The sequence below is a fragment of the Solea solea genome, chromosome 3, assembly GCF_958295425.1.
Source record: "Solea solea chromosome 3, fSolSol10.1, whole genome shotgun sequence".
Taxonomy (NCBI): Eukaryota; Metazoa; Chordata; class Actinopteri; order Pleuronectiformes; family Soleidae; genus Solea; species Solea solea.
In genome coordinates this window covers 35,086,415-35,109,351 of record NC_081136.1, presented here as the reverse complement: position 1 = coordinate 35,109,351, position 22,937 = coordinate 35,086,415, and the positions used below count along the sequence as shown (strand labels likewise).

At 40.8% G+C, this 22,937-nt stretch overlaps 2 protein-coding genes across 4 annotated transcripts in view; one reads left to right on the top strand and one right to left on the bottom strand.

Annotated features, from left to right (window-relative positions):
- The window catches only part of phf21b (PHD finger protein 21B), a 45,771-nt gene extending 39,784 nt beyond the window's left edge, over positions 1–5,987 (bottom strand). The window contains exon 1 of one of the 2 annotated variants that reach the window (XM_058624599.1): positions 5,638–5,987. In XM_058624599.1, coding sequence (XP_058480582.1) covers positions 5,638–5,691 — 54 coding nt within the window. In that variant the 5' untranslated portion in view covers positions 5,692–5,987. Of the gene's footprint in view, positions 1–5,203; positions 5,613–5,637 lie in introns of those variants that run through there. The other variant, XM_058624600.1, reaches the window with a different exon arrangement.
- Positions 5,988–14,310: 8,323 nt separating this feature from the next.
- nup50 (nucleoporin 50) lies at positions 14,311–21,137 on the top strand. 2 transcript variants are annotated; one of them, XM_058624627.1, is made up of 8 exons: positions 14,311–14,500; positions 15,958–16,031; positions 16,709–16,792; positions 16,890–17,091; positions 17,700–18,344; positions 18,646–18,730; positions 18,833–18,951; positions 20,052–21,137. In XM_058624627.1, the coding sequence occupies exons 2-8, from the start codon at positions 15,963–15,965 to the stop codon at positions 20,249–20,251; spliced, it is 1,404 nt and encodes a 467-aa protein (XP_058480610.1). In that variant the 5' UTR covers positions 14,311–14,500; positions 15,958–15,962; the 3' UTR covers positions 20,252–21,137. The 2 variants fall into 2 exon arrangements, with proteins under 2 accessions (XP_058480610.1, XP_058480609.1); XM_058624626.1 differs by having other exon boundaries at positions 14,312–14,500; positions 15,953–16,031.
- The last annotated feature ends 1,800 nt before the right edge of the window (positions 21,138–22,937 follow it).

Below are 22,937 nucleotides of genomic sequence, written 5' to 3'. Positions count from 1 at the left end.
CATTTGTTTATGTTTTTAGCGACAAAAAAATGTTCAGTAACATTATGAGTGGAAAGATACCAGCTCCCCCTTGTGGTCATTCAAAATAAATGTGTGTTAGTGGACGGCACTCACATTAAATATTAACGACGAAACCATTCCCCACCTCCGTGAATTACCTTTATCCTGATAATGGAAATTCACCAACTCACAGCGAGAGCTTTTAATCACGATAATATCGTATGTATTTTATATGAACTCAGAGACGCTTCCTTCTCAGAATCAGAATCTCACAACACAGTCAGCCCTAGCTCGTTTGTCGTTGTCTGTTCGGTAAAAAGCTGCCGTTTGTCCGAGACAAATCCCTCAACCTTCCCCGGGTTTAAATCAGCGCTACAGGAAACTTGTAACGAGCCACTGAGGGATTAGAGGAAATTCACCTGCTCACCAAACGAGAGCAGAGCAGAGCCGGGTCCGTCTTTAAACGTGACCATGGCTCTCGGAGACCTTCATCCTCTAGCTCAGCAGGGGGCGACGGCGACTCCTCCAGCCAATTACTCCTGAGCTGATGAACGACACGGTGCAGATATAACAGCAGGGAGTCGACGGACAACCGTTACTGATTAATGAGTGAACGTAAAGAATATGAACGGCGTTTCACGGACCTTTTATCACAGCAAGTCTTTAGCGAATGTTTTACCCAAACAAACGTTTACTGGTAAGACAGGAAAATAAAAATAACACAGAGAAGTAGAAATCTGACATATGGCCCTGAAGGCGGCACACTCTTAACCATAAGATCAAAAGTGTCTGTTTTAGGGGGCGGAGCTTTGACCAACAATAGGGGGAAGGACGTGTGTCGTAGGCTACGAATGCTAGTGTTGACACCGCTACAGACCCGAACTTTAAGTCATTTGGTTTGCATACGTAAACTTTCAGAAGATGGGACGTACATTTTAGGGGGAGCCAAAAAGTCCTGATACTTGCCAATACGACGGATCCGTAAACCCTAAATATGGCTTAAAAAAATGTTCACTTCGCCACCATCATGTGACAATATATAAAATATATAAAAAGGTCTATTGTTATAATTATGTGAATAATATTACAAATTAGAGTTTTGTTACGACAATCGTTTAAATCTTCCAATGACGCATCATATCTACGAGGTACATACGTCAGCACAAATGTCTTAATATCATATATAAATATATACGTAAATATTATTTCAATTAATATTGAAGTTATTTACAAGAACTATATTAGACAAAAAAAGGTTTTTTGAGACAAACATAATTATTTTGTAAAAAAAACATGGCTAATATTTTATCTGTGAACTCTGTTTACAATATTTGTTTGCCTATGTTAATAAACGGACACAAAATTTCAAGTTTCCAGCGTTAATGGAACGTGAACGCACCGTGATGTTGTCACCTTTAGAGACAACCAAGTCCTAAAAATTCCCACGCTCCTTAAACACACCGTTTTTCCAGACGGCTGCTTTCATCACAAAACTGTGCATTGAAACTCATTCATTCACTCACTCATGGTCACATGGTCACAGACATACATTACATAGATATACATAATGTAGGACCTTCAGGAGTTTAACAGTGTGTGAGTGGAAGGAGAGAGTTAGTGTTTCCATGGCGACAGATGCTGCAATTTACTACAGGAAGTCACCTTTGGTCTCAAAGCCCACAATTACAACACTTTCATTGAGAGGGAAAAATTAGAATAAAGACACTTTTTTTATAGAGAATGGGTTTTTTTTAACGCCCGGACGACGACGACGGAGAGGAAGAAAAACAACCTGACGACTCGGTGAGAAACTGACGCCGTGATGCAACAGAGAGCAAGTGGAGTGAAGAGAAAAAGAATCAATGACTCTTTTCTTCTCCAAGAACATAGAGACAGAGATAAGCGCGTCTGTTTCTGCTGCAGATAAATTATTTTTCTTATTTTCCACTTTTAAAATCTTTTAAAAACTAAATCCAGAGCCAGACGTGCATCGATGGAACTAGGGAGGTAATTGGTATCGGTCCGATATCAACGACATCCACACGACCCTGTTTTCATTTTAAATACTTTTTTTTTTTTTTAAAGGGATTCACTAGAGGTGGGAACCTCACAATACGATACTAATAATATCGCCACGATATGACGATTCTGTGATAATCGTAAATGAAGACAAAAAACTTAAAAGTGCATCTCTTAACGTAGTTTTCTCCTCCATTATCCCGCTGTAAACTCCTTTGTTTACTTTAGAGCGCCTTCATTTGTTGATTAAAATATCGATATTTGCCCTGGCGTTTCGATTATCGCGCCATCGCGCAAAGAAGGACGATATATCACTTATCATCGATATTTTGACACACCCCTGGTGTGGTAGCAGGAGCGGTTACTCACTAAGTATTCCAACTAAGGCAGACAATCGGACAACTCGTTGAGTCCATGTATACATGCGGAGGAGAAATTGATTTATGACTGTAGTCTTAGTCTGACTAAAATCGGACTTTTAACATGTGTGTAAACATTCAGAGTGTGTGAGGAGGAGGAGGAGTTACGCTAACTATAGCCGACCATGTTTTTTTAGACACACAACAGAAACATCCAAAACATTCACTCTCTTTTTACTCCAGTTTTTTTCACACGTGTTCTCAATCATTCCATCCCTGCCAAGTAGAGCCGTGCCAGGTTGAGTCGTGCTGGAACCAGGTAGTGAGGTAAGTGCCATTAGTCCGACTTAGGCTAGCTCGAGTTCAGTCGGACTAGTGCGTGTTTACATGACATTAAGAAAACGGAATGATTGTCCCCACGTGTTCTCCGTTACATATACATATATATAGATATATAGATATATATATGCACGTGTGTGTGTGTGTGGAAGAAGAATATCTGTATTTGCTTCATCAAACTTCCCAGCTAAGGCCTCAGACTGTGACCATGAAACGACCTCCAAGCGTCTCCTCTGACACTCGTTATTTCCCATGAACCCTCTCTCTCCCTCTATCCCTCTCTCCCTCCATCAGCTCAAAGTTTACGAGGGAACATGGCTACAGACGTGACTGACGTGGCTTTAAATACACGCAGAGGAAAAGTAAAGGTCACGTGTGTGTGTGTGTGTGTGTGTGTGGGTTTTTTTTCTGCTGCGAACACAGAAGGAAGGGAAGAAGAGGGAAAAAATAAAAGAGTGATTAAAAGCTGTGTCGCTGTGCGGCGTTGCTGCTGACTGGGCTTCTCCATCTCTCCCTCACTCTCTCTCTCCGCCGCCCCTCCCCCCCACAAACCAAAAACAGCATCAAAGCAATCAAAATGGTAATGTTAGGCATGAATGGGGCCCCTCCCCCTCCCTCCTCCTCTTCCTGCTCCTCCTGCACGAAACTCTGCAGACTTTTCTCCTCTCCATATTGGAGTGAGGGAGGGGTGGACCGAGCCCCCCCCCTTCTCTCTCAAAATGGAAGCTTCCACAACCAAAGTGAGAGAAGAAGAAGAAACACAAACATGAATTCACACTCAGGTTGTTGTTTTTTTTCACTGCAGCTGCTTTTTAACTCCACAGGAAGTGACGTCCATTAAAGTGAAGAGGAAGTAAAAAAAAAAAAGGGTCTTAAAATGTTCGGAACAGTGACCGGCTCAATAAAAATCCGCCTACTTCCCGTCATTTCTCCTCCTCGTACTGGCTGCTGAAGTTGTGTGTGTGTGTGTGTGTGTTGCTGGGAGCGACGAGCGGAGCAGCAGCAGCAGCAGCAGGAGGAGGAAGAGGAGGAGCTGGACGAGGAGGAGCTGGCCTCGGTGCTGAAAACACTGCCTCAGCCTCCATCTCCTCTAACTGCTGCACCTGCTGCCAAGTTTTCAACGTTATATGTTCAGCAAAAGGAGGAAGAAAGTGACAGCCACTCAAAACGTGGCGATGCCGTCACATGACACATGAGAATAACACCTTAGATTAAGTCTAAAGTGAGAACAAATAAAACACTACTTAAAACAAAGGAGAGTGTTTTTAAAAGTGAATTGTTACAAAGGGGTAAGTTTAGCTGGGTTAGCTCAGTTGTTAGCCTCCAATGCTACTTCCAGGATGATGCTGACCTTTCTCAAAATGGAGGCCGACATTTCTCAAACAACACACAGCTGTAAAGTGTTTGTCTACTCCTTCAAAGCTCCATCACACAACAACGTAAACATCCAGCAGACTCAAAAAACAAAAATGTCACGTCATAATTATCCCGACACAACAGGAAATCCAAAATATTATTGCTGTAAACATGTTTTAAAGTTTGGGTTGTTTTTCCTTTTTTAGATTCTTTGACAGAAACAAGCGTAGACTCATGTACAAGCGTGGTGAAGTTTCTGTGGAGCTATTTTATGGAGCCCATCTTCAGAATATTGAAGTTCATTGTAGTATTGTACTTAATCCGAATCCCTATACAATAATATAATATAACATCTGCTGTCGTATAATTACATAGTCCAAACTAGTCATGGATCCCCACACAGACTTTATTGGGAACTTTAACAACCTTAGTTCGGATTTGTGCGTGTTTGTTTAAAATAACATACGTAACGCGACGCTGTAATACAATTTCTGAACAAATCAGCTCTTCTCACACTTGATGTTGTGATTTGGGTCTCGATGGACACCTTTAAGATGTGAGCAAATTTGCGAAACTCTGCTCTAAAGTTAGTAAAGTAGAGTTCAATGACAAATTAGTTTTTTTTACCAAAATCCTAGTGAAGATATAGTAAGGTTAAGGAAAAGTTAGACGGAAACGTTTGCGGACACAATGTTTTCGATTGTTCAGATTTATACCTGAAACGCCTAGCTTAAAATGCTAGCTGCCCCTTGTAGAACTCCATTGTAAATCGTAATGACTGTATGTTAGTAAGCTCTTCAGTACGTTTTTTCTCAACATTAATGGTTTTCCTCGTTCATATTATCTCGACAATGGGAAATCACAACAGTCAACTTATCGTAAGTCTTTTTTTATCGCGATACGCCGTCATATCGTATACAAAATTACGAATTCAGTCTCTATTTCACGTATGTGCTTTTACAACAACATTCAAACCCACGTATTTTTAAGCAAAGTCGCCGTGAAGCTGACACACTGACGCCGAAGAGCAGAGCAGACAACATTCGTGCCGATAAAGTTTCTTGGCGATCCGAGCCGAGCCAGGCTCGCCTATAACCGGCAGCTCTGCTTAAAAAAGCCCAGTTGTTTACCTGTGGGTCCGGCTTCATCCGTGCAACTAGTTAGCGGCGGGTGTCGGAGCCGAGCGAGGCCGAGAAAGTGTCTCAACTTATGGAGAGTGGATGGAGGAACAAAGCGGGGGCTCACACCGACACTCCGGCTCCTCATAAATATTCAGGTCGCGTCCTGATCGCCACACTCCACCACCACCACCACCTCCTCCACCGCATCACTGCCTCCAAATTCACCACACAAACACCCACAGCCACAGCACAAACTACCCCCAAAAAGTGTCCTCAGCCCCGCCTGGAAGTGTCCGCGGCGTCGCTGGGAGACAAGTCCCCCGGTCCAGCAGCAGTAGCGGCAACAGCGGCGGTTCTCCTGCCGGAATGTCCCCGCTTCATCCCCGCTGCTGCCGCTGCTCTCACTTCGCTTCGCAAACACCAACACACGATGTTTCTTTTACCTGATGACACTGGAGCTCCACTTTCAACGCCTCCTGCGGGCCTTGTACTTCCATGTTCCGCTCACAAAAGCACTTTTCCGCCACTTTCGACGCCGCCGACACCAAGTTTAAGTGAATTAAAGATTTTTTTAAAGCGACAATAACAATTGAAAGAAGAACTACTCTCGGGCTGCACAGCAAGTTCTCGCTTCTTTTACAGCCCAGGACTCATCACACACTTTCCGCCCGTCTCCAAAAGTGATTCAAACCCGGCAGAAAGATCTCCGGACCCGGCAGGGGGCTTCTGCGGATCACGGCCGAACGTCGAGGGGTGCTCCGGGCCCGCGGGGAGGCTTAAACGTCGGTAATTTTAAGTTGAAACGCGGGGACTATATTTTGTCCGAGTCCGCGGCTTGATTTCACTTTGCCTGGGGAAAAGTTGTGCTGAGGCTGTCAATGGTGATTCTGAAGTGCCCGGATGTTGAGGGAGAGAGGGGGGGGGACCCCCTCCCTCATCTACTGCGCACGCGCAGTCAGCAGCACTGACCCACAACAGTTAGTCCCCCAACAGAGAAAACTTCCATAAAACTACATTATTTCTATGTTTACGTCGAATTAAACGATAACATAGTGTCTTTCTTTGTAATGTTTAAATATGTATAAAAATAACTTTTTTTTTTGTTTGGTTATGGTTTGCATTTAACCTTCAACTGTCTTCATATAACTGGATCTATAGCAATGTGTTTTTATACATATTTCCTTAAATTGACTCGATAAATGGGTAAATATGAGCTTGAAACATAATGTGGGATTAAAGTTAGAGTCATAGCTGTAAATGTAAAGTATATTCATGCTGTATTTTGGTTTTATATTGAAGTTACACAAACATTTCAAGGCCGTAAGAGTGAATTTACGTCTGTAAATTTGTGTTCAAATGAGATTTAATGGCCTTCTTTTTTGACAAAAATCACATCTGTAGACAATAAACTGTTCTCATTTCATATACACATGCAATAATCCTGGTTTACACTGTAAATATGAAGCCCATACTGTGTATAATCCAGTAACTTAATGCATATACTGTATAGTTTATCCTATGTTTATAATCTTTATATATAGATGATATCATCTGTATTGTACATTCATGGATGTGGAGATGCATGTTTATAGTTTGTCAACTTTACCTTTACTGTATTTTCTGCTGCGATACTGTACATTTCCCCCATTGTGGTACTAATTAACTATCTTAAACTGACATTTAGCAGCTTTTTAGTTATAAATGAAAAGTTATACGTACATTTTTACTAATAAAACATATGTATTTAATACTGTAAAACACTTATTTAACCAATAACAGTTCCCATATTGCACTGACGTTTGTTTTAAGTTATACTCACTACTCCTCTTTACTAACTCTTTTTTATTTTATTTTAATTTTATTATTTATCTGTCTATCTCTTCTTATAAATTCCCAGTATTGTGTAAACTTTATGTGGCAATTAACGTGATTTTCATTAAACATAAAGGCTCAAATATGTCAGTGTCTTTGAATAGCTTTGACATTTATCACATTTACTACATACATGTAGATGTTTTCATTAATATGTACACAATTACCCTAACTTAGATGTGTTTTTTTTGTTAAATGATATTTGGACCTTTACTACAATGTAAGAATATGTTGCATCTGAACATTTAGTAGATATATAAACTAAAAATCTAAGTTAAACTGAGTCAGCTTGTACAGAGAAGGTTGCTTTCAATAAAAGTGTAAAGTCATGTGCTGTGGATAAAAAAAAAAATGAAGGATGAAACATGGCAGCCAGTGACAGCAAGAAGCAGCCACAAAACACAACAAAGTCAGACAAACACGGGAAACTGCCGTAAAACGACACAGAACACGTTAAATACGTGTTCGAACGCGTGAAAACGTTCATGTAGAACACAGGAGCTGAATGAGTCACTTTATTCGCTTCTTTTTTTTCTCCATGTCGGTCACACTCTGAACCCCCCTCCGCCTCCTTCTTCTCCTTCCTTCTCCTCTTCCCGCCCTTTGCACACCAAGCCGCGCCGTCATTGGCCAAAGAGGCCGCGAGGCCCAGGAAGCGAGAGCCAATCATGAGTTGTGATTACGGAGTGACGCGTGGCACAGCCAATCCGCGCTGCACAGGCAGAGGAGTGGGGGAGGGCGGGGCTTGACACACAGGAGTATGTGATGTGAGAGTTGATGAAGAAGAGCAGAAATGGCAGTAGTGTGTGAGTGTTAAAACTTCAGCTCTGTTTAAGCACAAACTCCCGACGAGTGGACACAAAATGGCGGCCGCCTGTGTGTGTGTATGTGTTTGTGCGCGCGTTCACAGTTTCCTTTATAGGCAAAGTATAAGCCAGGTTTTTGATGGGTGGAAGAGAAACTAGCACCATGGACAGAGACAGAGCGGGCATTATGGTTCTTTGGACGCTTTTGTGAACGTTTTTCTTTTTATTCGTGTTAGCTAGTCCGTTAGCGCAGAGCTACCTTACGCTAATCTGTGTTTATTAGTGTAACTTTAGAAAATAAAGTGTCAGAGCCGCGTTAAACACTTATACAACAAATTATATAGTACTGTAAAGTTGTAGTTTTCAAAGGGGAGCAGGAGAGAAAGTAGTCCCTCCGCTGAAACCCTCCCCCACCCTGAGCTCTGCTGCTGCTGCTGCTACATCAGCTGCTACTGTTCATTTCACGGCTCAGCAGTGAGACTGCTCTCTCACACACACACACAATAACACAACATACACATACAGATGAGTGTTTTTGTGTTGCACACGGGTGATGAGTCTATATTAATTTATGAAAACATGAAACTACTCACTCACATTATCTGCTCACACATTCATGACTGGATTAAAGCCTTAAAATGGGATGTTTGAGACATGTTCTGGCACGATTCGGCTCGGCCCAACTTGTCTTTTTGTTGTTAGTACCACATATATGTAAGTGTACGGAGTGAGTGAAGTCCAATTTTCGTCAGACTAAGACAGTCATTTGGTTTTCTTAAAGTCATGTAAACACGTGTTAGTCCGACTAAAATTGAGCTAGCCTTAGTCGGACAAATGGCGCTTTTTCACTACCTAGTTCCAGCACGACTCATCTCGGCATGGCTCGACTTGGCATGTTTTGTTTTTTGCTTTTCCATTAGGGATAGTACCACATCATATACAGTAGGCTATATATGACTGAGGATATGTAAGAAAAACTGTGGAGTAAAGAGTGAAAACAGTTTCTCTCTTTCCTGTTCAGGATGTTTCTGTAGTCATGTCTAAAAAATATGGTCGGCTATAGTTATCGTGTAGTTAGCGTAGCGACTAAAATCGAGCTAGTCTTAGTTGGACTAATGGCGCTTTTCCACTACCCAGTTCGGGCACATCTGAACTTGGCATTTCACCGTTAGACAGAACTTTTACAACAGGAAACTGCAGTTTGAAGCCACTTAGACTCTCCCACACCAAACTCCATATAGAAAATTAGTAATTTTAGCTGACAGGGACACATGAGCTGCTGGTCCATTGCTGCCTCCTGTTAAAATCATTGATTTTCTCTAAGGGGTTTGGTGTAGGAGAGTGAGTGGTTTACAATATTTTTATGATATATGAGTTGACACTGGTTTACTAATGTGGGAAGACTTGACTAAACAACTAGCAACAAGCTAAAAAAAAAAAAATGTTGCTGAAAAGGGGGCATATCGCCACCTAGTGGGATAGAGGGACATGAGCGACTTAGACATACTGATGATAAGCATGTCTCCATGTCTCAGACTGTCCCTTTAAAGGGCCTGTGTCCACCTCACCTTGTTGTTCAGGGTCCAAAGAGCAAATTTAGTTTACTAACAATAACAATAATAACTATTTATGTAGCAATATCTATTTATAATGAAAGCCAGATGAGAAACAAACAAAAGCAAAGACAAGTAATATAAATTACAATCATAATAATGGTAATATAAAGGTGTTGAATAAATAAAACAATTAAAAACAAAGGTTTAGAGGTGTAGAATAATAACAACTGTCAATATAAATAGTCAGATAGATAAATGTATAAAAAGACAAGGTCGCAAAAAATGACAGTGTATTTAAAAAAATGGGATTTATTGTGCATTTTGTCTCATGAATGAACTACTTTGAATAAAATATAAGACATTACGTTGGACTGTGAATCAGACAGTTGAAAGAAACAGAAACCCATTTAGAGGCACTGTATTATTCAAATGATATTATCATATGTGCATTGTGAACATTACACAGCCTCAGGTGTCAAATAAAACCAGAGGAAAATTAATTCACAGCGATCGTGAGCGCGGAAACCGAGAGGAGCATTTTTTATTAACGCTAATAAATCTGGAATCACCTTTGGGCAATAATAAATAACTAATTCATTCTCTGAATGAGTTTGTACGGTTCTACGGCGTCATCGGTGGTTGTCAAAGATGGGGTCGGGACCCACAGATGGGTCGCGAGAAATATTTTTTTGGGTCCCTGAACAAAAGTGACTGTAAATTTGTCGCTACATTATGCAAAGAATGTAGGGTCTTCCGTGATTAATAGTGTGTATTGCCCTTTCTAAAAAGTGTAGAAAGTTTGTGAAATTCTGATCCACATTAGATTTAGAATGAGTTATTTTTGCACAAATACTGATTAGTGGAAGTGAATTTGACCTCTACGTTTAACCCAAGCCTTCTATCTGCTCCCAGGGACCATGCTCATGGGCACCAAAACACAGGATTTGAACCAGTTACCCTCCATTTACAAGCCCAATTCCTTTCCTGTCAGCGATGGGCTGCCCAAACATCACTTTACCTCGTGTTTGTCCATGTATTTGTGTTGCATTTAGGGGCAGTCGGTCATTTCTGAGACTGTTTGTTTTGTGTGTAAACTCGGACAGTTGTGTGTTTCTGTTCCAGTGTGTTGTAACCCTAACCAGGTCCAGGTCCAGGTCCAGAGTCGGCCCTCATTCTTTCCGCTCAGTAAGTCGCTGCCAGGACGGACAGATGGCCTGGACAGTCCTGGCCCGAGGTCGACGTGCGGATAGAAAAAACAACGTCCAGCTGATTTCTAATCTGTCTTGTGTTTTCTGTCTCTAAAAACAATTTCAACAACTTTTACTTAGTTATTAAATTTTTTTAATTTTATTTTACACTTATATAATATAGTAATCGTCACGTCGTTGTTGTTGACGACGATGAGCTTGAGATTATTTCTTCTTCTTCTGCAGTTTAATTACGAGTGAACAGCAAAACAAACAAACAGCAGCCTCACAGATCAGTTTCAGTGAGATTATTTACAAAGTAGAATTCACCTGTCAGCAGAAACACAACAGCGCGAACACGAGACACACCCTCCGTCCTTCTGTGCAGGGCTGCTTCATTTGTTTTCTCCAGGTGCATGATGGGTAACGGTACTGACGTGCGGGGACAGCGACAGGGGTGAAGAGGAACGTCGGCAAAGCGACGTCTGCTGTTGTCGGATAAACGACAAGAAGGCACAAACCAACCACAAAAGACACAAAATGACTCAAAACAACCTGAAAGAAACACAAAATCAAATCACAAAATGACACAAAATATGAACAAAAAACCTCAACAACATATAAAACAATGATTCATAAGAAGCAAACAACCACAAAAATATGGGAAATTTTTACAAACAACCACAAAGAGTGTTAAAAATAACCACTAGATGCAGAAAACAACCACATAGAGAGAAATTAAAATGCTCAAAGACTCACAACAAACACAAAAAGACACAAAACAGCTGCCCAAGTTTTTGTAAAATCAAAAACATCAATTTTTACAAAAGGAAACTGGTCACGTGACCTTTTTGAAAGGGACGCTGTTCGGGTCACACACACACACACACACACACACAGACAGATCAGTTGTGTCTCCTTTTCATTTGTCTGTGTGTTAATCACAGTCCACACTCACAGTCATTTAATTCAACCTCATTACAGCCTCATTTACTGAGCTCTGTCTGCTGAGCCAGCGATTACAGGAGAGAAGCTAATGACTCAATCACACACCATCATCGTCATCATCATCATCATCATCGGTGGGTAAAAATGAAATAATCTCATGATGATGATGTCATCACTCAGCTTAACTACTGTACGCTCATATTCAAAGATTAGGAGTGAACTTTCCTCTCACACTGTCTTCCTGTCCTAAATGAACCAATGAAAACATGAATTACTCAATCATAGATGGGTGAATAATGGATTATGAGTTATTCATCATTTGCCATTTTCTGTTGGGAAAAACATATACTGTAAAACACATTTGTGTTTGGGGCCCTAGCATCGAACATCGCTCACCAAGACCGGCCAAACGTGCGATTTCACTGAGTTTTAGTGCGATCCGATGAATTTTGTACAAAGCTAAAAAAGCGCATTTTCACACATTTTGGTGTTCCCACTAGCCAGGCAGCAACCATGATAGTGGCCCGATAAGTATGTTTTCAGGATTTGGGAATGGGGAATAAAGGACAAGTTCGCTCTGTGTTGAAGAGTTTCTACCAACTGTGATTTCAGACTACGGGATGTGAGTGAGAGCTTCAACCTGCGGAGGGCAGCACTGCGCCAGAGCTGAGTCAAATAAGAAGAAGAAGGGTTTAGGTCAGGGGTATGAAACGGACGGCACACAGGATGAATTTGAAAACGAAATACAAGATTTTTCAGTCCCAGATACCTGTGATACCATATGATAAGTAAATCCTGCTTATCGCTGACACCAAATGCGAATTTCTGCATTGCGTACATTTAAGTTAAAAACAAATCTACACAAATTCAGTGTCATCGGCGTCGCCTGTCCAGACAGACGTGGAAATGTCTGGTCCTTATCCAGATAAACGCGATAAAGCACTGGGGCTGTTTATTCTAAGGGCTCTAGGGGGCGCTGTGAATGAGCTGCAGCCAGGCTAGTTTTTCTTTGTTTCCTTTGCTTTTGTTGGACAGATAAAACATCGCCCCGTCAGATATCGTCCAAGTTAAACCTTTTCTTTTGTTGGACAGATGAAACATCGCCCCGTCAGATATCGTCCAAGTTAAACCTTTTCTTTTGTTGGACAGATAAAACCTCGCCCTGTCAGATATCGTCCGAGTTAAAACGTGAAATCCTCTTCCATGTCTCGCTGTGTTGCCGTCTCTCCACCGCTCACATCCTCCCTCGCTCCTCTACCTCCCCGCGTTGCACAGGGTTTTTCTCTCTCTTCCACTGCCAACTATTTCCATTTTCTCCTTGCCAGCTGGTCAAGGGTCTCCTGCTGCCACCAGGGCCCACAGCTCACTTCCTACTTTCTCCAGCACCTGTTCCTGTTTGGCAGAGCCGAGCGGGATCCTGAAAGCTTGGAGACGAGCCATCTGCTGCCCCGGCTCTGCGCCGCTTTACCCCCCTGGCCTCCCCCGAGCCTCCGTGAGCATCCATTAGTTTTCCTCTGGAACACACAGCGCGCCGCCGCTCTGAAGGACTGGCTGCTGAATCCCAAAGACGCCATTTAGCCTAGCGAGTGTTGGGTTAAATCAAAGCAGAGCTCGTTTACCACCTGCAGCCGACTGATAAACTGTCACTTTTCATGTCACACTCAAAGTTATTCTGACCTTCATGTGGAAAAAAACCCAAACAGCGGCTCACATGTGAGCAACCTGAGTGAATCTAGGCTTTGAAGGGAGGTTGTATGAGGTGCCTCCACACGCTTTATAAAGTCAAGTCTATGACATTATGAAAATATGGTTTTAAAGTACCTTAAAGGTGATACTTGAGTAAAAAGTACATATGTTACCAGAAAATTACTTTGGTAGAAGTTGAAATCCCTATTTCATAATATTACATATATATAAATATATATATATATATATATATATATATATATATATATATATGACGTTTATTTATGGATTGACTCATCTGGGCTCAGTGGTAGGGCGAGTTGTCTTTCAACTGGCAATACTAGTCTACATGTGTCCTTGAGCAAAGACACTTAACCCTAGGTTGAAGCGTGTAAATGGGTGAAAACTGTAGTGGAAAGCAGTTCATCAAACTAAAAAGGCACTTTATATAAATACAGACCATAATACCAACTCTTCTTCTGCTGATCTTATTTGGTAGTAACATACATAGGTAGAGGAAATGTAGTGGAGTTTATTTAGGTACAGTAACAGAGTATTTGTACTCCTGCACCAAACTCCATAGAGAAAATGAGCATTTTTAGCTGGCAGGAGCTGAAGGGAGCAGTCGAAAGAAAAAGAAGAAGAAGAAGAAGAAGAAGGAGGAGCAGAGGAGCTGCTGGTCTACTGCTGCCTCATTTGGTCACTTTGTGTCACTTGTTTGAACATTACACTACATTCACCCAACGTCACAAAATAACTCATTTGAACTTACAGACGGAGGCAGCTGTGGATCAACAACTCCTGAGTGCTGTAATGTAAAAATGAGAATTTCACAAAGTGATAAAAAGTTCAGTTTCCTGTTGAAAAGAGAAGATTTTATGAGGTTAACCTTTTGCTAAGTAGGTTAATGGTGGATTGTTGTTATTTTAGCGAGTCTCTTGTATTGTGGACTACAGCTCCCATGATGCAAAGCTCCATCTGCTGCTGTGCATGCGCAAAAAGGCGGGACGCGCGAACCCATGCGGATGTGTCGCTACGTGAAATGGCGGCGTGATAGAGGCTCGTTCAAAACACACACACACACACACACACACACACAGGGAGAGCGAGCTCTGTCTTCTGTGGTTTTATTTATTAATGTTTCGGTTTTGCCTTTGAACGCGTTGAAGTGTCGTTTTCTTTTCTGAAGCGACGCGTTTTCACTCGGAGCCGCTGCCCTCACTCGACTTTACACCCCCCTCAAAATAACAGGTACGTAAGGCCGGGACCGGCTCTGTTAGCAGCAAATGTTGTTAGCAGCTAACGTTAGCAGCGGCCCGACTGCCGCTAGCTCACCGGTAAACATCCCAAACATGGACATCAACGGCTGTAAACGCGTTAACAGTCGCTTTAAACGCCGAACAATTAAATGTAAGCTATTTTAGCTCATGAACTGAAATAGCGATTTAAACCCTGCTATTTTAGAACCGGGGTTTGATGTCAGCCTGAAGAGGAAATGGCTAACGAAGTCAAGCTAATTTAAGGTCTGCACCACACGTTTGATGCTTTCAACACTCAAGCTTAGTGTTAACTCAAAATATGGGGGTTAAACATCATATTGAGGCATGCTGGGGTGTTTGTATCTTTTAAAATAAACATATAAATAAAATACTCTCTGGCCCCCGAGGCTGTATATCCACAAACATGCTCAAAAATCAGCAATTACTATGATTTAGATAAATAAATAAAAATAAAGTAGTATCAGAAAGCAGAGAAAAGGCTGAGGATTGTGAGGAGCTTCTTAAATAAACTCTGGTCTTACCTGGACACAGGTGTCCTCAATCATTTTTGCTGTGATTAGCAACGAGATCTGGAAGACATAGAACAGATAGAAAATCACTCTCTATTAAAGAGCAGGACACTGGGGTCATGACCTCTTGACCGCTTGAGAATCAAAGTTTTTGCTGTCAATTTACATCTGTACGACAAAAATATGTGTTACATATTTATGACTGACAGGTTTTACTTGTGGCATAATTAATACATAGTCAACTACTAAAATGTTACAAATTTATAAATAGTGTGTACTACACAGCCTCAAATAATTGCCAGCTCTTATGAGTGCAAGGAAACCTGGGAAGTCCTAATGACGGCTTCCAAAAGATTCCACAGGTCAAATTTCATGCGCTGAAGATTCCAGAGACCAGTTTCCAAAAATCTAGGTCCAGATTCCAGGAACCTAGTGTGGAAAATAAAACATCAAAGCTACTAATGAGTGAAAAAGTAGTACTCAATTTATGTTGTATAATTTATATAACATATTTTTTCATCTTATGTCATTTTAAGAAAAATAAATAAAAGATATTTTGTTTATTTGAGCTGAATGTTGATTTTTACACACTTATCAACCAACTAACCTTCAGCTTTCTGTCAAGTAAAACAGGAAACGCCAGGTGTTCAAATATTGTCTGCAATGCAGTCATATGCAGTATTTTCAATAAACTCACTTTAAATTAAATATTAAATACATGGAATGGGTTATGAAAACAAAATTGAATGAAGAAATATAGTTATCGTGACTTAGGCACATATTGAAAAATTTGACACCTTTTTGTTTTCAGAAAAGTAAAATACTGTAAAATACTGTGTGGTCAAGATTCACCTGAGTCCTGTTTCTACATCGGAAGCCCTGGAGCATAAAATCTTCTCATTTGTGCGTCACAGAGCAGGTGTGATGGCGAAGAGGATCGCGGATAAAGAGTTGACGGACAGGAACTGGGATCAGGAGGACGAGGGAGAGGAGGTGAGGCCAAAACCAACGCCATGTTTGCACCGGACTGTCACCTTTTCAAAGAAATTTACGGGACGGCCTATGTCTTCAGAGATATTTGAATGTCATCCCCCCCCAAACTATATATACACAAAAATATGATGACATTAGTTCTTTCTATTGTGTAGAACCAGAAAAAAACGTCTATTTTCAGATTTCTGATGGCTTAGCTTGTGTCCATTTTTAACAATAAAACATCACTGTCTCATTTTTCTGGTGGATTTGAGGTCAAGCTGAGCTCACAGCGCCCTCTGCTGAACCTCGCAAACATTATTTCTGACGATCTGATGCACTTCCTAGGCGGTATATATCCAAATTTCAGATTAAAAGTGTCGGCCTGAGTGAGGATTAATCGTTCACTAAATTAACAGTCAACTATTTCAGATAATAGATTCATTTTTTTGATTTGACTGTTATTTTTAAAAGCTTTATAAACTTTCTTAATGTTTCAGCTTCTTTAATGACTGAGGTTTTTTTTTTGAGGTTTTCTGGAAACATTGTTACACATTGGGGAACATTTTAATCCTGTGATCAAGAAAATAACTGACGGATAAATCGACTATGAAAACAACCGTTTGTTGCACAACAGGATGAAATTGATGTTTTTTTAACCTTTTTAAATCTAATCGAGTTGTGTCGTCCTCCTTCAGGCGGGGCAATTTTCTATTGCAAGTGACGATGTGATGAAGAATCGAGCGATTAAGAAAGCCAAACGCAGAAACATCGGGTCTGAGGTAAAACTAAAACAACAGTCATTTTTTTTTACCCTGGAGTGAAGATGAGTTGTTGTAGTTTTTGTTTAACCTGTGTTTAAAATGTTTTCTGTTCCAGGGCGAAGGTGCAGGAGCTTTCAAAGGTTTTAAAGGGTTTTCTCTGACGTCGGTAGCAGCGAGCGGCAGCTCAGCGCCGACCATGTTTTCTGGTTTCGGTAACGGTGGAGGCTTTAAAGGCATCAGCAGTCTGACTAACGGAAACAGCTCCGCACCCTCGTTCGGAGGTTTCTCGTCTCCTGTGGCGTCCACTGCTTCTCCAGGTGAGAACAGCCGATTGTTCAGCTACTGGCCCATGTGATTTATATTACTATCTCTATATTTTTTATGTTGATTTTAAAGGGATAGTTCGGGTGTTTCGACACAGCAGATTGTAGCCATGTAATAAAGTGGCTTACTGTTAGACGGACTTTTCTAACAGGAAAGCAAAGTTTGTAAACCACTCGTTCTCCCACACCAAAACCCATAGAGAAAATTGTGGTTTACAAATGTCTGTATTAACAGTAAGATAAAGACATGAACATATTCATAATGTTCTAAGTCTCTAATTTGAGCCAGCCAGGAGCGAGCGTTAACCTGGCTGTAACTGATGTTACATTTTTATTGTTAAATAAAAACAGCTTCTTTTCCTCGTGTTCTGCTGCGATTTGACCTGTAGAAAAGGTCGTGGTCGTATAATCCCCGGTGAAGTCGATGTTCACAGCTAAACGCGCCTCATTGTTCGGGCTCATGTTTGTGTAATGGAGCAGAATCAGCAGCGTCTGTTTGCGTCTCGCTGCTCTTTCACTTCACGCCACAGGGCAGAGGGGGAGGGGCTTCTCCTTCTTCTCTGCCTCATCCATGTCTAACATCTCCACCTCTGTCCTCTCAGGTCTCACATTCAACGGCCCCGCCTCCGCCAAACCTGCCGCCGCTGTCACAGCCAAGCAGACCAACGGCTCCGCCCCCGGCTCCACCCAGAGCAGCAGCGGCGGCGTCAGCAGCAACAAGGAGTACAGTCGACAGCTCACGGCGCTCAACTGCTCGGTGCGGGACTGGATCACCAAACACGTCAACGACAACCCGCTGTGTGACCTCAACCCCATCTTCAGGGATTACGAGCGACACTTGGCGAGCATCGAGCAGCAGTACGGCACTGCAGCAGCAGCATCAGCAGACAGAGGCTCTGAGGAGAAGAAGGATGGAACATTGGCGGCCACAGCTTCAGCATCTCCTCCTGCTTCATCCTCCTCCAGCAGCAGCAGCAGCAGCTCCTCCGCTCCTGCCGGCAGTTTATTCTCCTTCGGTAAGAAAACGACAGACACCTCAAGCTCCGCCACCACCACTCCAATCCCCGCCGGCATCACATTTAACTTCGGGCAGAAGGTGGACAGCTCCGTCCTCGGGTCTTTGGGCTCCAAACCCAGCTTCTCCTTCTCCTCGTCCTCCTCCAGTCAGAGTTCACTGTTCGGAGCGTCGGGATCTGCCGCTCCTCTGTCCTTCAGCGGGGCAAAGTCTGACAGCGCGCCACCTGCTGGTGAGAAACAGAAACGCACCCATGTTTGTAAAGTTTTTTTTAAACTGATAAATATCAAATATTAACCTTTTTTTTATTAACCAACAAGAAAAATGTGCATCATTTGAGATTTTAACATAAATTTAGCTGCTGAAGAAAATTAGTAATGTTCAGAACATCAGAAATGTTTGATCCGACAAAAAAAAAGATGTCAACAATCCACATCCTAAAGACAATTATTTTGCCGTTTTTAAAAACAAACAAAAAAAAAACACGTTAGTCACAAAACCTGACAAGGTTTTTTTTTCTTCCGTCTTTGTAGGCGAGAACGGAGACGAAGAATCTGACGAGCCGCCCAAACCCGAGATCAAGGAGGTCAAGGAAGATGACGCTTTCTACTCAAAGAAGTACGTCACTTTCAAGTCCCCACCCCCTCAGGATGAAACAAATGCAGTAGTGTCTGATAAACATGAATAAGTTGCTGATAACCGTCTCTGTGCTGCGTTCAGGTGCAAACTGTTCTATAAGAAAGACACAGAGTTCAAAGACAAAGGAGTGGGGACGCTGCACCTGAAGAACCTGGATGAGGGGAAGACACAGATGGTCATCCGAGCCGACACCAACCTGGGTAAGAGAAGAAATAACAAACTACACAATGTCCACTTGTGCGTTTTCATCGTAAAATTTTGTGGAGAGAAAACCCACCCGAGTCTGTAGGTGGCGCTGTTTTCATTTTAAACCTCAACATCAAAGTGATGCAATGACTTCAACTTCACCCCAATCTCAGCAAACGGGAAGCAGCCTGAGATACGTGAGCTTACAGCTCCACCTGCTGGTGATTCATATGAACAGCAGGCAGCGCAATCTCATGAGTTCATAAACAGTTTTTGTTTTCCTCTCCTTTCATTCACTGCGTCCCCATGGAAACGGCTTTATTGTCATCGTAGTAACAGCTGTAGGTAGAGAGAAGGTGATCTATGAATATTTATAAGTCAATTAGTATCTTTTATTAATAAGTAAATATTAAATATACTATACTGAGATTATGTCCTTGTATTCTCTAAACAGAACCAGGGCTAAAACTAAAACGACGAAACATTTGCATTTTTGTTTTAACGACGTGCAGATTGACAATAACGAAAATGTGAATGACTTTGCAAAAGCTAAAAGGAAGGTATTACGGATTATTCCAAATTAGTGCTGAAACAATGACTCTATTAATTGATTACTAAATTGTCAACTATTTTGATCATCGATAAATCGGTTTGAAGCTTTTTTTCACGATTAAAACAAGATTTCTGTTTTTTTTAGCTTCTTAAATGTGAACATTTACAACAAAGAAATCATTAAAAACTGAATCAACGTTTTCTGACATTTTATGGACCTCGATTAATCGCCTAAGAACAATTTAGTTGCAGCTCTATTATGAGTTCAAACTTAATTTTTGTTCAAAACTGACAGTCCTAATTTTTGTTAAAAAACTTTTTACAGTGTATAAGAGTTCCCTTTTTTGTTGTTGTGCGATTTCTTTCCTTTTGTACAATCCTGGACAGAAGTTGAAGTTAATTATTATTATTTGTTAAATAATAATGAGATTAAGTGTGTGCCATGATATGCATATTTACTTAAGATAAATCAGAGTTGTTAACTGTTTAATTTTATAACTCGCGAGTTGTTAAGTTGTTAAAGTGACACATACGCATGTTTGTCGTCTCTCTCGCGCGACAGGAAACATCCTGCTGAACATCGTGCTGCAGTCGTCGATGCCGTGCTCGCGCATGGGCAAGAACAACGTGATGGTCGTGTGCGTCCCCAACCCGGCCATCGACGACAAGAACCCCGGCAGCCCAGTGCCGTTCCTCATCAAGGTGAAGACGGGCGAGGACGCCGACGAGCTGCACAAGACGTTGGAGGAGAAGAAAGTGTGAGGCCTTCTTTAAACTAGGTCTCTGAACTCCACACACACACACAGTGTATGAAACGGTTCATCGCCACAGCAACATCATCTGTCGTCATACTGTGAAATATCTGTTCGTTTTAATCGTAAACGGCGCCGTCATCGCCACATTCCTCAGTCGCCGCCGCAGAATCGGATTCTGCTTTTACGCTTTTTTTTTCTCCTTTTTTAAAAATTTGGTCGCAGAGACTGAATGTAGAGTTATGGAAATTGTGATAATTCTAAAAAAAAAAAAAACACAACTCGTTACCACTGAGGTTTTTTGGGGGTAGCGCTCCGAACAAAAGTCGATTTGGTTTTACAAATTCAAAAAACATCTAAACAGTTATAAAGTGTGCGAGAACTGAGCGTCTGCTGCTTATTTGTTTTTTTTTTCTTTTTTGGGGGAAACTATTTATTCGTCGTTGGGATTCGTAAATAGTGGAGCTTGTGTGTGTGTGAAAGGGACGCGGCGTGCGTTGTTTTTTTTTTTCAAGTGTCCTTCAGGAAGAGGCTGTCGTCGTCTGAGCGTTTGTACGTGACGAATAAAAGCAAACAAACAAAAAAAGCTGCTGCTTCTTGGTTCTCGTGGGTTTTTTTTGTTTCCATGTTGAATCGCAGATTATTTTACTGGTCATAAACAAACATTAGAGGAAATTAAATGAATTGAATATAGGATTTTTAACTGTTTGTGGGGCTTTTATTTTTCTAATAAATTACCCATTTTTATTTCTAGTCAAGCACAAAATGTTATATGTTCCCTCCGTCCAGTAGGTGGCACTGTGACTGAAAATTGTCATGTTGGTGTTTTCAGGTTTAGTTCAAAGACTTGAATACGGTCCCTTAAAATACAACTTCTTGTTTTGTGGGGAAACACTAAACACTAAAAACTCCGTAGCGGTCTCTACCTTGAGCATGTTTTTGTAATCAGTGAAGGTTACAGGAAACTGAAACGTAAATAAACCGTGTTGCGACCGTGTAATTGACGCTAGAACATGGCCGCGAGATGGCTGAAATCAAATGCTGACTTTGTAGTTTTCGTAGCTAAACTTGCTCTGGACACACCCCGCTACAAGAGATCTTTGCAAATCGCGTGTTTTCTCATGTTTGGGGGGGCGTGGTTTAAATGTATGACCACGCCCACAAACTTGTACAACTTTAAAATAAGCAACAAAAAATGGCTGACTACTTTCATAGCTAAACTTGCTTTGGACACGCCCCCTTCAATAAAACAAATATTTTCTGAAAATCTTGTACTTGTCGCATATCTTGATTGGACACGTTTGTGGGCGTGAGCTGGTGGGAGGAGTCCAACAGAGAATGGCAGCAAATGAGCTAAAATTGCCATTCATCAAAATGACCGACTTCCTGTTTGTCTAATTCAGTACCCCTCAAAGAGTGGGGCGGGCCCCACTAGAGGGGGGCGTGAGTGGCAGGGCAGGACAACTCATACAGTGGTTTATACAGATAAATAAATAAATAAAATAGTATTTCAATGTGGGGAGCGTGAAAACATTTCTGTCCTCTGGGGGGGCATGACAGAAAATAATACAGAACCACTGGTCTAATTCAACAACTGAGAGAACATTTTGTAAATCTTATGTCGTTTTGGCATTTTTTTTTTTTTTTTAAATGGCGCCAGAGGAGCGAACACCTGGAAAATAATTTCTTGTCATAGAAACAACAACAAGGTGTCACTTTTATGATCACATGTATTTGAATAAATAAAAACGTACAGAGTTAAATTTTTAACGTTAACGTGTAACTTTACAAAAAGCCGTGGTGCGTTTAAGTGACGCAGGAAAAATAAGGAAAAAGCTCCTAGAAGCATTTTACAGTGCAAACTGTCATTTTGATCAGCGTGGATACATTCAATCAATCAATAACACTGAGACGACTTCTCAACTGAAAACAAACACTGAGTTCACTTTGATCGACACACGGCTGTAAATCAATCACAGATAAAAACTTTCAGTCAGCTGATCAATAATCAATATTCTGTCTATTTTAACATTGGGTTTAACTTATTTAATATTTTTATTAGTTAAAACATTTTATATTTTTGAGGAAAAAGTTTAAATTCATTTTCAGAGTAAATTATTTTTGAAAAAACGAATTTAAGTTGTAATGCAATTATTTTTGAAAATTTAAGCCAAAAGACATTAGAGAACTCAAATATATTTTCCCACAAACTTAAAAAGAAAATGTTTATAGTTTGAGGAAAGTAGTTTTGAATTTGACCCAAATATAAGTAAAAATTTGAAATGTAATCTCAAAGGAACAAAATGTTTTTGAATTGGAATCATTAAAAATAATCCCAATATAATTGAGTTATTTTGGAAAATTAAGTGAAATTGTAATGGAATTTCTTTTAATTAATTTAATCAAAGTTTTAGGCAAAAACTAATTTAAATATAAAGTATTTTTTTTCTCTCAAACATTTAACAGAGAAAAATTTGACCCAAACAATAATTTGAAAGAAAATTTTGATATTTTTTTTTGAAAAATGTGGTTAAATTTAATGAAAATGTAAGCCAAAAACTTTAGAAAACTAAATTCTAATTTGCAATGTTTTTTTTCTTACTGGGTTACAACTTTGAGTCAATTTGTTTGATTTAGTAATTTGACTTTGTATCCTTTCTTAATTTAAGACTTTAGTTTTTCTTAGTGAATGAAGA

Bases quoted from the DNA above. Each gene is read 5' to 3' on its own strand.
- nup50 (XM_058624627.1), top strand. From the start codon at position 15,963: ATGGCGAAGAGGATCGCGGATAAAGAGTTGACGGACAGGAACTGGGAT. The intron at 16,032-16,708 runs GTGAGGCCAAAA...GTCCTCCTTCAG, and splicing joins AGGAGGACGAGGGAGAGGAG to GCGGGGCAATTTTCTATTGC. The intron at 18,345-18,645 runs GTGAGAAACAGA...CCGTCTTTGTAG, and splicing joins TGACAGCGCGCCACCTGCTG to GCGAGAACGGAGACGAAGAA.